This window comes from Notamacropus eugenii, chromosome 1 (genome assembly GCF_028372415.1).
Source record: "Notamacropus eugenii isolate mMacEug1 chromosome 1, mMacEug1.pri_v2, whole genome shotgun sequence".
In the NCBI taxonomy this organism is placed as follows: domain Eukaryota; kingdom Metazoa; phylum Chordata; class Mammalia; order Diprotodontia; family Macropodidae; genus Notamacropus; species Notamacropus eugenii.
Window position 1 is genome coordinate 10393178 of NC_092872.1, and position 15937 is coordinate 10409114.

General features: G+C 46.1%; 1 protein-coding gene across 1 annotated transcript in view; it reads left to right on the forward strand.

The window, feature by feature from the left end:
* The window catches only part of WNT9A (Wnt family member 9A), an 87246-nt gene that overhangs the window by 47693 nt on the left and 23616 nt on the right, over positions 1-15937 (forward strand). The window contains exon 2 of the mRNA XM_072653055.1: positions 11287-11546. Within this exon, the coding sequence (XP_072509156.1) occupies positions 11287-11546 (260 nt within the window). The remainder of the gene's footprint in view (positions 1-11286; positions 11547-15937) is intronic.

A 15937-nucleotide genomic window follows, 5' to 3' on the forward strand; every position in this document is an offset into this window, starting at 1 on the left:
CTCCAGGTCCTCACTCTAGCTCAGGTCCAACCTGTTTCCCTGCCGGAAGGATGCTAACATTTCTTAACTTTTTCCTGCTTCTGTTCTCTCCCCATCAGATCCATCCTGTACATTTTTTGTTGTTGTTAAGTTGTTTTGGTTGTGCCTGACTCTTCATGGCCCCATTTGGAGTTTTCTTAGCAAAGATACTGGAGTGGCTTGTCATTTCCTTCTCTCATTTTACAGATGAGGAAACTGAGGCAGTCAGGGTGAAATGACTTGCCCAGGGTCACACAGCTACTAAGTGTCTGAGGCTAGATTTGAACTCAGGAAGATGAGTCTTTCTGTCTCTGTGTCCTGTCTCTATGCCACCTAGCCATCCCATTGTGCACATAATACCTGAATAACCTTCCGCTCAAAATCCCTCAATGATTTCCTACTGCCAAACTCTTTGACTTGGAATTCAAGGTCTACCACAATATCTTAGCCTAGTCTTGGCATGATACCCCTTCAATCATCCTCTATCCAACCATACTGGACTGCTTACAACTCCCCAAAATAAGCCTATCTTCTTTGTCTGGAATCCTCTCCCTCCCTACTCCTTACCCTCTCTGCCCACTGAAAAACAAGTCCTTCATTGCAAACTCAAATGCTAAGCTCTTTTAGCAAACCTGTGCAAGTGTCTTATCATTGTACTAGCCTATGGGTTCTCTGATGGAGCAGGTACTGGGGCTAATCTAAACTTTATTTATCTTGGCACACAGTAGGCACTTAATAAATGTTTGGATCAAATGGGTAGAAATTGCATACTGGGTCAGAAAGCTCATAATGCACTATGCAAAAGAGTCATGTTCTTATTATGGCCACCTCAATAAGGTAGACAGGGCCCTTATTGTCCTTGGTTTCCTCCTCTGTAAAATGGGGAGTTGCCCAATTACTGGGCAGTCAATGACAGGTTTGGAGCTGCCTTTCTGATCTTAGAACCTAGTGGTGGCTCCTCATAGTGGTCAGGTAGCCTGGTTAACAGTGGCTACTGGGTGGTGTAGAGAATGAGACGCATTGGATTAGGAATTGAATGGCCTGTTTGAATGCCAGCTCTATTCGTTATTGGCGGACCTTTTGGCAAGTCCCTTTCCGCTTTCTAGGTGGTGGTTTCCTTATCACAAATTGATGAGGCTGGACCAGATCTAAAGTTCCTTCAAGTGACAGCGGCCTCATTCTTGCATTCTTGGTCAGAATTGATATGCCTAGATATAGGTGCTTCATAAATGTTTGTTGAATGGTGCAACTTTGTTTGGCTTTTCCTATATCCCCTCTCTCCTCTCTAATCCATCTTCCACGTAGCCTTTAAAATAATCTTATACTCCCTTGGTCAGGATGCTTCAAAGTGCCTTTGTTGCTGCTAACATAAAATCCAAACTTGCAGGCTCGGCATTTGCAACCCTTTCTCACAAACTCTCTCCAGCTACCTTTCCAGATTTAATGTTATTCCCCTCCTCATTATTACATGAACTTAACATTCTGTCTCCTACCTCTATACCTTTGCCCAGGCTGTTTCCTAAGCCTCCTGACCTCCATCTCTTAGGATTCCTACCTTGCATCAGGGCTTCACTTAGACACTATTTCTTTCTCCTGAATCCTTGTGGTCATTCCCTTGCCTTCAAGTTATTGTGTATCTCCTTAATCTCCTTGAGTGCTACTGTGTCTCATCTTCTTTGTATCATCAGCATGTTACATTGTGCCCTGTATACAGCAGGCACTTAATAAATGTTTGCTGCTTGAATTCAGAGCTCCCATTTCTATAGCAGCTCGTAATTTACAAAGCATTTTCCTTACCACAATCCTGTAAGTTAGGCAGCACAATATGATCTCCCCCCCCCCCCCCCCATTTTATAGCTGGCAAATTTGATGGTCAGAGAGAGGAAGTGATCTGTCCAGGGGAAAACAGAAAAGCTAAAAGGGAAGCCAGGGCGCCTGACTCCTAGTCCAGGCTTCTTGCCCCATGCCAGATTGCTCTCTGGGTCTCCCTTCTCTCTCTGTCTGGAAGTGTAAATTCCCTAAAGCAACTGGTGATTCTTACTCTTAATGAATGGGATTGTGCTGGTGACCCTCTTGAATCCTGGAACGGGCTCGGCTGACCTGGAGGGCAGACCCACTGCAGGGGCATGAGGCAGCTGCTGGCGGTCTCTTCCACATTCCTGTCTGCTGGCCTTCTTTGACTAGGGGTATGGGGTGGGGAAGGCAGGGATCACAGGGTCTGTATGTCTGGGTTGGCCAAAACAGTGGAACCCACAGCTTCCACCCAAGCAATTTCATACTGGCTGTGTGGTCTGGGGGAAATGAGTCTTGGGTTGAGATTCAGGAGATCTGGGTTAGAATGTTCGTTCTGTCCCTTCCTAGCTGTCCAAACTATGGGCAGATTGCTTAGCTTCTTAGGAAGGCTTAGTTTCCTCCTATATAAAATGGGGATAACACATTTATTGTATTTAACAGAGTTGTTGTGAAGAAAGTATTTTGGAAACATGAAAGCTTTGTGGACTTCATTCTTGTTAGTAGATAGGATTATCCCCTTACCCCCCAAGGGACAGGGAACCCTCTCTGATCTCTTACCACTAAGTCTCTCTCCATTTGGCCTGCTGTTCCATGGCTTTTTGTCTTTTTCTAACCTGCCTCTGCTTGTCTTTATTTCCCTGCCATCCCCCTATATATGGTATAGGAGTGCTGGTTTGAATGTCTGCTCTGTTCATTTCTCATCTTTTCGAGTCCTCAGTTTCCTCATCTGTAAAAAGGGGGAGGGGAGATGGACTAGTTGACTTCCTAGGCACCTTCTAGCTTTAAATATATGTTTTAAGGTATCCAGTCATGCTTGGGTTTCTGTCACATGTCCTTTTCCATGCCTGTGACTGTGTCTCTCTCCCTCTCTTTCCATTCTTGTCTCTCTCCACTTTCACATCTAACTTTGAATCCTATCCCATCTTTGCATCTTTTGGCTTCCATGACATCCATGTCTGTGTAGCCCCAATGTGACTGTCTCTATTTCCACCTACTGCATGAAGCCTCAAAAGGGAAGTAATTTGTACATGATAACTTGGAATAAATGGCAACGGTTAACTACTGTTGTTTTCTCTCGTGTCCAACACCTTTCTTTTTCAGTTAAATTGTATTTTGTTTTTCAATTTAAAATATTCATTTTCTTTCCCTCCTCCCCGCTGAAAACAAACAAACAAAAATGTGACAAATGTGCATAGTCAGGAACACCAGTTCCCCTTTCGATCATGTCCTCCTTCCCTTCCCCTTCCCTCTCTCTCCCACCCCACCCATCTGTCTAGCTGTCATCTATCTATATAGTGTATGTATGTATGTGTACACATATGTATTTTATATATGTGTGTATGTGTACATATACATGTATATATCTTCTGTATCTTGAATACGTCATCCCTCTGCGTAGTCCAATGTATCATCGGGTCTCTGAAAATCATCCTTCCTTATTGAGTTGATCAGTGTTCTTATACCTTTTAAAACTGTTTGTTTTTACAATGTTGTTACTGTGTAACTTCTCCTTTTTCCGTTCACTTTCCTCTGTATCCGTTTGTAAAGTCATCTCACGGTTCTCTGAAATCATCCTTCTGTTGTCCTGACTCTCTCACCAGGCTGTAAGGAGGTTCCCAGGATGATGGCAATAGATGAGAAAATCCTTCATAGTCATGTGTGGCTTTGTAGACTTAAAATGTGTGGGTTTTGTAGAAGGCAGATCTGTTAGGTTAGATCGATGAACCTTTCTTAGAGCAGCTTGGAGGCTACCTAGAGTCCAACGGAGGCCTAGCTCAAAGCTCAGTCTATGGCCTGCTGGTATGGTGGGGGCAGAAACACTGAAGGATCCAATCCAGGATCTCCTCCAGGCCACCATTTAGGAATAAGCCCTTGCCTGGAGAACACTTCTAGAGCTATTTTATAGCACACCTTGCACAAACAACCCTCTGAGGTAAGAGGTTTGAGGACTGTTGTTTCCATTTTCAGATAAGGAAACTGAGTCCCAGAAAAGGGCAATGACTTACCCAGGATTGCTTAGCAAGTGGGTGAAGCTAAGTTTCAAACTCAGAGCTCTTTACACCCAAGTATAATATTCTTGTGTTGGGTGGATTGGAGGGAGGAGAGGTTGGTGGTAGAGAGACGAGGCTGGGGAATTGACTTATACAAGGATCTTGACCAATTACTCTGTAAGCATTTGTTAAGTACCTGCTATGTTCTAGGTGTTGGAAATATAAAGATGAAAATAAAATATTCCTACTTTCAAAGATCTAGAGTTGGAATCTCAGACATTATTTGGTCTGACCCCCTCATTTTACAGTTGATGAATCTCTGACCCAGGGGACTTACAAGGGAGACATGTATACATATAGATATACCTAGTTACAAAACGTGAGATGCTTCCCTGTGTGGGGTGTGGGAAAATTTGTCTGACGTGTGGCTGGGGGCAGCAGGAAGAGGCAAGATGGCGATGGAGTGGGAAGAAGTTGAAGACAAATCAACCATCCCCAATGGCAGAGCGTGCTTTTATTATTTTTTTTCAGGTTGGCTAAAAAAAATCTCTTTCCTTTGGGCCAGTTTGCTTGACCTTGGGTTGGTATAAAGTACATTGGCTTTGGGTACCTACTGTGCATCCTGGTCTCCTAGGGTTATTCTCTCTCTCTCTCTCTCTCTCTCTCTCTCTCTCTCTCTCTCTCTCTCTCTCTCTCCTCTCTCTCTTCTCTATCTTCTGTGTGTGTGTGTGTGTGTGTGTGTGTGTGTGTGTGAGCGTGTGTGTGACAGGCAGAGATAGAGTGGGGAATAGGAAGGGAGGAGAGAGAGACCACGAGTCGGAGCTGGATGATCACTTGTTGGAAACAGACACCTGTTCTGGTGGGGGTTTCATTAAAGATGTCATAAGCTCTAATTCTTAAGAATTCCATAGCAGGTTGAATTGGGTGCTTTGCAGAGTCCCTTCCAGCTCTGAGACTCCATGATTCTGAGAGACAGAAATTGAGAGAGATTTAGTTGCCCCAAAGATAATGTGACAGACATGAAGGTTGGGGCCAGAGCAGCTTAGCTGGCATTGCTGTGTGCTGAGAGGGATGGTCAGGCTGCTGAGCTGATCCCAGAATAGAGCTGATGATATGACAGGCAGGGGCTCTGGCCAAATGCTTCCCAGAGTCTCTTCTGGGGGCCTCATGGGGAAAGGGCCCACAGGAGAAAGTTACTTCAACTGGAACAGGCCTGAAACTAGCTTGGGAAAGAGGCTGGGCCTGGATTTTTTTCTGGAGGCTCAGCCTTTGTGTTCCCCAGCCTCCAGGGCATACCCCCTTTAGACTGGAAGTTTCCTGAGGACAAGCATAGCCTGTCTTTTTTTAAACCTCTCTTTAAAACCAGTGGCCTCTCTTGTTGGCTTAGCATGGCTAGAAAGTGGCCCTGAGTTCTTCAAGAAAAGCCAGGTAAGCCTGGGTAGGTCCTGCCTAGCTAAAAAAGGTTTTGAGTTACAGGACTGCTGAGAGACTAAGTGTCCCCAAGGCTCCAGTCTAGCTCAGTTCAGAGAAGCTCTTTCCCAGGTTGGCCCTACATCCCCTCACCGGCTACAGCAAATCACAAAATCTTCGAAGACCTTGGAAGGTTTAGGAGGTGACCGTAGAAATTGAGAAAATCAAAGACCTTTTGACCTTTCACAGTAAATCCAGGGTCTTGTACTCACCCAACCTACTTTAAACAAATGTTTAAACCGAATCGACTTTTCTGTTCTTGACCACACTGCATGGTTCATACCACCAGGGAAAGAGCTCAGAAGCCCTGAGTTTGAATTCCTGCTCTGCTTATGTAATGAGTTATTTTCCCTACTTCCCAGGTGGGTCAGGGGAGCTGGGCAATGTCTTCTGAGTCTCAATTTCCTCATCTGTAAAATAAAGGATTGGACTAGATGGTCTTTAAGGAGCCCTGCCAGCTATAAAAGGGGATGTTTGGTATCTTCTAGTTCTGATACTAAGATCTGATGATTCTGATTTAATTTAGGTGATTTGTTCGCCACTGACTTCCTGTCCCTAAGTTTGCCCCCGCTTCATTATGTGGATTTCTTCAGGACCAGAGCTGTATTTTCTAATTCTTTTGTATTTGCTTCCCTGGCCTCTTCCTTCTCTTCCAATCCTTCCCTCTGCTCCCCGATTCAGGGCCCCATCCCTAGCGATTCCACTCCATAAATGCTTGTTGACTGACTGAGTGATTGACAGCCTGAGGCATCCCACAGACCAACTGGATGATTCATGACCCACTCCAGTGTGTCCTTTGGCACTGTCTGGGCAGAGAGGAGAGGAGAAGGATGGATGCCAACACATGGTGGGTTAAGGGAGGGGGTGGAGAAGGGAGTAGAGGACAGCTGGCAGGAGGCCAGGCATGCCCAAGGGTGGAATGACTAGGAGTTAAGACATAATACCAGGGGACAGAAGTGGAGCCTTGTTGCATCCCCTCTCAATCAGGGGGGAAGGGAGAGCATAAGACTCAGCCTTGGGCCCTGTCCCTGACTTAGTAAAATATCCTCTGGGAGGCTTTCTGCCTGTTTGGGGCCCTATGGGAAGGACAAGGGAGAGAGAAAACCCTAATGTGATGTCATTTGACAGAGCTTTGCCTGAGAGTCTGGTGTATGGGGAAATGGCACTAGCTTAATGGTCAGAAGGCTTAGAATCCAGTCCTGACTCTGATACTTCATGTGTCTCATTGGGCAAACCATTTCTCCTCTCCTCAGTTTTCCTCTCTGTATGGTGGGCACAACAATATTGTTCATTCGTTTTAGAAATGTCCAACCCTTCATGAACCACTTGGGGTTTTGTAGGCAAAGATATTGGATTGGTTTGCCATTTCCTTCTCTACCTCATTTTACAGATAAGAAAACTGAGGCAGAGATAAGTAACTTGCCCAGGGTTGCACAGCTAGTAAGTGTCTGAGATCAGATTTGAATTTAGAAAGAAGAGTCTTCCTGACTTCAGTCTCAGCATTTTATCCCCAAGCTACCCCAAAAATATTATTAGGAGGGATGCATGTTACATAACCTCATATTTAATATTTGGGGGGCATAAATAGCATCAGAACTGAGATTATTCTCATAGAAGTTCCACTCATGTAGGTTTCTCCCAACAGGGCTTGGTGAGTTCCACTGTGGGCAATGAGGAGCCATAGATGGATTTTAAAGAAGGAAACAACCTGATCTTGGAATGTTGCCCTGAAGGCCTTTGCAGGAATAGCTTGGAAGGGGCGAGAAGGGGATGCGCACAGCATTGTAGGAGATCTGGGTTTTCTGTCTGACTTTGCTACTTCTTAGCTGTGTGATCATGGACCAATCCCTTCCTTTCTTTAAGTCTCTAAAATAAGGGTCTGGACTAGATGGATTCGGAGGACTCTGCCAGCTCTAAATCTATGATCCTTTGAAAACAGGAGCTGTTGATTCTTTTCTAAGCTCTTTTCCAGCTTTGACATTTAGAGAGACCAGTATTAAAGACTTTGAGCCTTCAGGCCCACCGGGTGGCTCAATGGATAGGACTTGGAGTCAGGGAGACCTGAATTCGAATTCTGCCTCGGAAACTAACTGGGTGACCCTAAGCACATGAACTCTCAGTCTCATTTTCGCCATCTGTAAAAAAGGGGATAACATTATCACCCATCTCACAGGATTGCTGGGAGTTTGGAATGAGTTACTATATGTAAAGTGCTTTGCAATCCTTAAAGCAATATATGTTGCTGTTGTTTAGTCATTTCTGTCATGTCCAGCTCTTCGTGACCCCATTTAGGGTTTTCTAGGCAAAGATCCTAGAGTGCTTTGCCATTTCCTTCTCCATCTCATTTTACAGATGAGGGAACTGAAGCAAACAGTGCTAAGTGACTTGCCCAGGGTCACACAGCTACTACATATCTGAGGCCATATTTGAACTCAGAAAGATGAATCTTTCTGACTCCAGGTCCAGCACTGTGTGCACCATCTAGGTGCCCCAATGCGCTATATAAATGCCAGCCATTAGCTATCTAGGGCAGCCCTATCTGGAGTTGGGAATGGGGGCAGGGGAGAGAGAAAGATAAGCAGATATTCATGAATGGTTTGACAGAGTATTATACCCTACAGATGGCCCCCTTAAGTGACTAACTGTGCCTTGTTGAAGAGAGATCTGGTACCCCAAGAAGCATCAGTTGGGGATGTTTAGGATGGAACACATGGCCGTGTTTTCCCCACATCCCTATAACCCAGCAGGGATCCTTCAGAGGCACCTGTTCTTTTCTCTCCCAAGGCCTCCTACCTGCCTCCATCAGGAATCAGATACCAAAAGGAGGCTTGCCTGTACCTCCAGCCCCGGAGGGGATTGTGTGACTGGGCTTTCCTGGGGGTTGAGAAGAAGATCCTCATTCCTGCCCAACCAGTTTCCATTCCCATCAGCTAAAGTCATGCCAAGTGCTTGCAGCATCCCTTCCCTGTGCCTGGCAAGTAGAGCTGTTGGCTGCCATTCATTACATCCTAGAATCGAAAAGGGCTCTTGGAGATCCAGCTCTCTGCCTGGTACAGGAATCCCCTCTGCATGACCACTTTTCGTAGAGTCTATTGCCTCTACTTGCATACCTTGAGTGATGCCTTTGGACAGCTCTAACGAAGCCATGGCCCCCTTTATGGTTTCATTATTCAATTCCCTCTTGGATTTCCACATAATGACTTGCTTATCTGGGGCATCTTTCCACTTTAGTAGTGAAGTGAGCAGGGGGTGCCATTGTCTTTTATGCTCTCCTAGCATCTGGGGCAAAATGTTTTCTTTGAGGAAAAGAGAGCCCCAGAGAAAGCTCCATTCTGCCTTTCCATCCTGATCTCACCTGCTTTGGGCATTCTATATTAAACCAAACTGGATTATTCTGTCCTCCAGTCTCAGCATTCTCATTCCAACCTCATCTTCTGTACGCTTAGCTTCCCTTTCTTACAATGCCCCTCCCCCTTAGATCTGCCTGTTGAATTCCCTCCCTTCTTTCAAACAGCTACTTTGATGAAGATCCCAGATCCTCCCCCTACCCCAGACGTATGTGTTTTGGGTGTACTTTTTAAGGTCCATCACTGAAGCAGTGTCATAGTAAATAGAGCATTGAATTTAGAGTCTGGACAACCTGGGCTTAATCCCACTTAAGACACTTATTAGTTGTATAACCCTTGGCAACTCTCTTTATTTCTCTGTGCCTCCGTTTTGTTGTCTGTAAAATAAAGAAGCTGGGCTCTGTGACCTCCCAAGTCCTCCCAGCTCTGGGATCCTATGAAACTGTTGCTTCTCCCCCCTTAGAATGTAAGGTCCCTGAGGGGAAGGGTCTGTTATTATCATTTTGCTATTTGTGTCCCCGGTGCTGTATCCAGGAAGTGCTTAATAAGCGTTTGAGTCTAGAGTACATTTAGTGTAACCCTTTGATTTTACAGTCCAGGAAATGTAAATCCCCACGAGTATGACTTGTCCAAGGTCCCAAAGGTAGAATGCTGCAGTCTGAATTTGAATCCAGATTCTCAGACTTCAAATCTAGTGCCTTTTCCATGACAACATGAATAAATTCTTTCTCCCCAAATTTCCCAAGTCCTTTGTTACATTCTTTTCTTTGCCCCTGTCACATTCTATTTTGTTCATATTTTAAAGTTCTGAATACACGTTGTAGCAACTTCTTTAAATTATAACCTCCTCTAGGAGGTGTGTGCTGTTAGCTCTGAACACATGCCCTGGCATACAGCAGGTGCCTGGTAAGTGTTTATCCTACAGCTGTACCATCACAGATTGTGCTACTCATTTCACAGATGAGAAAACTGAGCTGATCACAGGTGTTGGGGCAGGGAAAGTACTCATCCAAGTGGGTGTATTTTTTTGGGTAGAGACTGGGAACAGTTTCCTGCCCCTTGGTGGGCTGAACTAGATTGCTTCTGACGTCTCTCTGAAGTATGAGATTGAGTGATTCTAGGAAGAGGATTTTGTTTCCTTGAAGGACAAGAATAGTGGTTCCAGGAAAGGGCAGGAGGTTCCTGAGCTGATCCCCCAACTTCAAGGGGAAGGAGGAGGAAAAGGAAGAGGAATCCTCTAAGTTTTCCAAAGAACTCTGCAAATATCTCATTTTATCTTCACAACAACCTTGGGACAGAATTACCATCATTATCTTCATTTTATAGATAAGAAACTGAGGCAGACTTGTTCAAGATCATACAACCAATAAATCTTTGAGGCCAAATTTGAACTTGGGTCTTCCTGACTCCATATCCAGTGCTGTATCTATCCACTGTGCAGCCTTGTTGCCAGAAACTAGCTGTTTAGACAGAGCAAGGATTCTGACATTGTGTCCACTCTGGGTTGAGGATTCAGTTTATAATTACTGAATTGGCTCCTAGAAAATTAGAATCTGTGGGGGTCTCACGGTGGGATTTAAAGTTAGCAGAGGGCCAAGATAATCTAGTCTGATACCCTCATTTTACCAAGGAGGAAACTCTGACTCAGAAAATGGGAAGAGACTTGCTTAAGATCAAGAGGCAGAGATGCCGTCTGAAAACAGAGCCAGCGATTCAATATGTGATAGGGAGATAATGACAGAGACAAGATTTAGTCCTGCTTCTGGGCCAAGGGTTCTTCAACTTTCTTTGGGTCATGGGCCCAAAGGGAAACCTGTGGACTCCTTCTCAGAATAATTTTTTTTGGGGGGGGGGCAGTGGGGAAGGCAAGGCAATTGGGGTTAAGTGACTTGCCCAAGGTCACACAGCTAATGTTGTGTCTGAAGCCAGATTTGAGCTCAGGGTTTCCTGACTCCAGGGCTAGTGCTCTGTTCACTGTACCACCCAGCTGCTCCAGAGTAATGTTTTTAAGTGCGTAAATTCAAATACACAAGATTGCAAAGGAAACTAGGTTGAAATCACTGACTCCTAGTTAAGAACCCCTTTGTAGGCAAACCCAGCAGGACTGTTATTCATCTACCCAGTATTCTTCAGTAGCTTGCTGTTGTCTTTGCCCTGTTTAGCTGTTCAGCAAGCATTTATCAAGTGCTTACATGTTCTCGTTGTTTCAACTCCCATGCCTGGCTTCTAAGCCCCTCTGCTGTTTGCATCCTCTGTTCCCACTGTGCAGCCCCTATATTTGTGAGACTCATTTGACACTCCATGCATTCTCTTACATTCCCTGCCCCAACATCCTCCTCATCCTTCAAAACTCATTGCTTTTTGCCTATGTTAGGTTACAGTCCAACGACAGAAGTCACGGAGGGTTAGGGTGCCTGGCTGATTGCATCTCTCTTCTTTATCCCCAGGCTGACAGGCAGTGAGCCCTTGACCATCCTCCCACTGACGACAGAAATGGAGGAGGCTGCCACAAAGGCCCACTACAAGGTGTGTGACCGGCTCAAGCTGGAGAAGAAGCAGAGACGTATGTGTCGGCGGGATCCAGGTGTGGCCGAGACACTTATGGAGGCCATCAGCATGAGTGCCCTCGAGTGCCAGTACCAGTTCCGATTTGAGCGCTGGAACTGTACCCTGGAGGGTCGATATCGGGCCAGCCTGCTGAAGAGAGGTCAGTCTTTGGGACTGGGGAGGAGGGTGAGACTAAAGGAGGAAGGAGGGACAGGGTGTTTAGGTGGGGGAGGGTGACACTGACTTGCTTGGGTGACTTTGGGTAAGCTACTGCACTCTAGTTCCCAGCTTCCCCACCTATAAAATTGGGCATTGAGGGGTTGAGGTGAAGGATTGGGTAGATTTCCAGGATCCCTTTGAGATGCTCCATTCTGAGGTCCCTCCCAGCTCTGATTTCTGATTGTTTACTAGGGGATAGGAGGGCATCTGTATGCTCTATCCATGATGTATAAAGGACTGCTAACAGCTGAGTGAGCCTAGGCATCCTTTCCTCAGATCTGACTTTGAGGGTAGGGATACTGATAAAGTCCGTAGGCCCAAGCACCTGAGATGGGGTGATGGGAATGGGAAGGGTATGTGTGCACCTCCAGGAGCCTAGGGACAGGGAAGGCCAACTTGGCTCTCTCTGCCATTTGCTGGTTAGGGCTGGCCTTGTCAACACAGGATCCACCTGTCCTTCCATGCTGTTTCTTTCTTTTCTTTTCTTTTTTTTTTAAGTTTCCCCTGGCACCGGACTTGGAGTTGAGCTTGATAGTTAGAGTAAGCTAAAGTTATTTCATAAGAAGAGTTTTTTTTCTTTTTTGGGGGGAAGGGAGGGTGTGTGGTGTGGGGCTTTTTAGGGAGACTTGGGAATTGATCCCGGCCACAGGGCTGGTGCCTCACGGCTGGCAGGCTGGGGGAGGCACCCGGGGTTAGAATGGCTGCATTGATTGGGAGCTTATTATCTTGTTACAGAATATCTCATGCAATCAAATAGCACCCAGTGGAGACAGTTTGGGCACTGGCGAGAACCCAGGCTCTGTGTGTGTGTGTGTGTGTGTGTGTGTGTGTGTGTGTGTGTGTGTGTGTGTGTGTGTGTGTGTGTGTGTGTGTGTCGAGAGTACGCAAGCTGGGGGTGGGTTGGGAAGGAGGCAGGGCGGGGTCTAGAGAGGGGCCCTTGGGAAACACTTGGAGATTAAACTTCCTTCTATCTGACTGAGAACAGTTTCTCTCAGAAAGTTTCCCTGGGGCAGGAGGAAGGAGGAGGGGTTAGAAAAGGGAGAGGATTTGAAAGGAGACTCCCCTACCCACTCTGTACCCCCAATCACCCCATGCCCCAGGCTCAAACTCAATTCAGGACCAGAAGAGGGAAGGCTGAGGCCTGGGGGGTGGGGGAGGGGAAGGGGAGGGTGGCTGGAGGGCAATGGTATGTGAGCTTCCGTTCAGCTGTCAGGGGATGGGGATCAGTGTTCCTGACGTGCTGGGCATCGAGGGGCCCAGGCTGTGCTGTTCTCTCCTCTCAGGGAAATGGTGCCCCTTCCTGGGCACATACCCCATGACCTCCCCTACCACCAACCACCTGTTAGGCGTCATCCAGGGTAGAATGGTCAGAGCCCCAGTAGATTGGTGATTGAATGCTGGAAGATCATAGAGTTTAGAGCTGGAAGAGACGTTGGAGAGCGTCTTCCCTATCCCCTATTTTATAAATGAGACAACCGAGGCCCCCCAGAAAGAAGGGATGTGCCCACAGTACCCCAGCCTGGGAGCTGCTGGGCTAGGAATACCTGGTCCTGGCCCTCGTTACCACCCACCTGGCCTGGGCCACACATCGACTGGGCAGATGGCTACATAGCACGATGCTGGCATGGCCTATGGGTGATGGAGTCAATAATTTCGGCTGGTCATGTCTGCAGCTGGTACCACCCCAGGGCCTCAGAGAAGGGAGCTTTCCTTTCTGAGGCTCAAGCCTTGGGGCCTCACTCTCTCCTCTAGGAAGTCATTTGCCAATGTCACTTTGGGCCAGTTTTTTAATAGCACAATAAATGGCTTTGAGTATGGAGATTACTGAGCTTCTCATTCACACTGTGTGTAAATGTGGGTCTCTCCACATCCTGTGAAATCAATCAACAAACATTTATTATGTGCCTCCTAGGGGCCTGGAGCTATGAAAGGTGCTAAGGATACATATCTAAGAAGGTGACGCAGTGAGCTTACTTTCTAAAACAAAAGGATTAGATGACGTTAGGGTGGGACTTTTAGGTCGCTTTCAGGTTTAGGGCACCATGTGGGGCAGTGGATAGAAACACTGGGTGCAAAATCAAGAAGGCTGGAGTCGAGTTCAAGTCTGGCCTCAGTAACCCTGGGCAAGTTGCTTGATCTCTGCCTGCCTCAGTTTCTCCATCTGCAAAATTGGGGATACTAAAATCAAACTAAAAACTAAAATTGGGGATACTAAAATAAAACTAAAATACTAAAATAAGATTTATAAAGCCCCTACATACTACTGCTTAGTAGGTACTTAATAAATCCTTGCTTAATAAAGCTGTGAATTTGAAGTAAGGAGAATTGCACTCTGGACGTTGGCTTATTCTGTGTCCTTGGGAAGTCTCTTTCACTCTCTGGACTTCAGTTTCCCATACTGTAAAAAAAGGACCGGGGTGGTGGAGAGAGCGATGGAAGCCAGAAAGCCCTTCATCCCAATCCCACTTCCAATACTTACTAGACTGTGTGACCTTGGGGAAGTCCCTTTCACTCTCTGGGCTTCTGTTTCCCTCCTGGTATCAGGGACAGGATGCTGGATTTGGATGGTTCATATCTTGCTTCAAGATATTTCATTTAAAATGAGGCAGTATTTGTAAAGTCTTTGAATACTACGCTAAGTGGCTTAGTAGGTGCTTTGATAAATCCTCATTCCCTTATTCCCGGCCTGACTGTGTAATCACAAAATGACTAAAAATCTACATCTCAGCTATACACAGGTTAAGTTACAGATAGCCAGCATGGCCCAATTTAACTTTCTAAATTTTTTTTTTTTTTTGAGTTCGGCGTAGCTGAGCCCCTTCGAGGAATCTGTAGTCCTTTGGCCTATTTCTCCAGGCATAGCCTTCAGGTTCAAGAGAGATTAGCCCTTAGGCAGACCTCAAAGAACTCCAAGTGGTTGTGTCTTCCTGGTCCTCATGTCCAGAAGTCCTTCAGAACAAGTGGCTGTTATTTATATAACATGTTATGGTTTCCAGATTTCCTTTACCCTTTATCTCATCTGAGCCCCAGGACACCCTGGGTGGAGGGGCCCGAGGGTTAGGCAGGGTGGGCCTACAGAGGCTGAGTGACTTGACCACAGTCACACAGACATTTGTTAGGGATGCCTCTGGTCCCTAAGTCCATGAAGTCACCATTCTCCTCATTCTTTTCCTTCATTGGGTTTTATCTTGGTCTTTTCTGACTACAGATATTTCTCTTTCCTCAAGTGGTACAGTGTCTCACTTTTGCCTTGTGTTCTTAACTTATCAAAGTCCCTTTCTTCAGCCTATTTGAGCCTCGCAATGTCGCTCTGAAATAGCATTAGCATCTGTGAACCGACAGGCCTCGAAAAGCATTATTGTGAGAGGTGGGCTCTGTGGACCTCAAAGAACCAGGGAATTGGGAGCTACTGTGTTGACCCATGACGCCTACTTTGTTCTTTCCTCTGGGAAAGAGGATGGTGTCAGAGATCCAGAACTGGAAAGAACCTTAGAAGTCATCGACTCCTCCCCGCATTTGACAGATAAGGAAACTGAGGTTCAGGAGATTAAAAGACTTGATTAGTATGATGCAAATACTAAGTGCCAGAGACAGAATTTGAACTCAGGTTCAGTACTCTTTGAACCACTGGTCTCTTCCCACATGGTAGCTTTTCAGGTACTTGAAAACAACTGTCACCATACCTACCCCCTGTGCTCCACTCAAATCTTCTCTAGGCTTAGTAAACCTTCCTAGGTTTGTCTCCAGGTTCCTCCTCCTCCTCCTCCTCCTCCTCCTCCTCCTCCTATGTGACGGGACAGGGTGCCTCGATAGAACAGGAATCTTGGCTTTGTGATTGACTCTGTGTCATTTCTATCCCTTGTTGTTTTTGGGTCATTTCAGACTCTCATGACCCCATTTTTGGGTTTTCTGGGTGAAGATGCTGAAGTGCTTTGCCATTTCCTTCTCTAGCTCATTTTACATGAGAAGAAACTAAGTTCCTGCCTCAGAAACTTACCAGCTATGTTACTCTGATCAGCTCCCCGAGCCTCAGCTTACTCATCAGTAAAATGAGAGGATTGGAGGCAATGACCATCCTGTGGTGCTGTGATTTATGAAGTCTTTTCCAGCTCTGATAGTCTGTGAATTTATGATTCTGTTAGAAGACATTTGGGGTGTAAACAGGGGCCTTTCCCCACAGTACACAACCACACCATTCACAGCCAGGCTAAGGCCAAGGGAACACGAGACAGGAAGGACAATCTGGGATGCATACACAAATGGACTATGGGTAAGGATAGGTAAGGGGGAAGTGGTTCTGCTTCCATGTACATCTGTCCCTCAGGGCTTCTG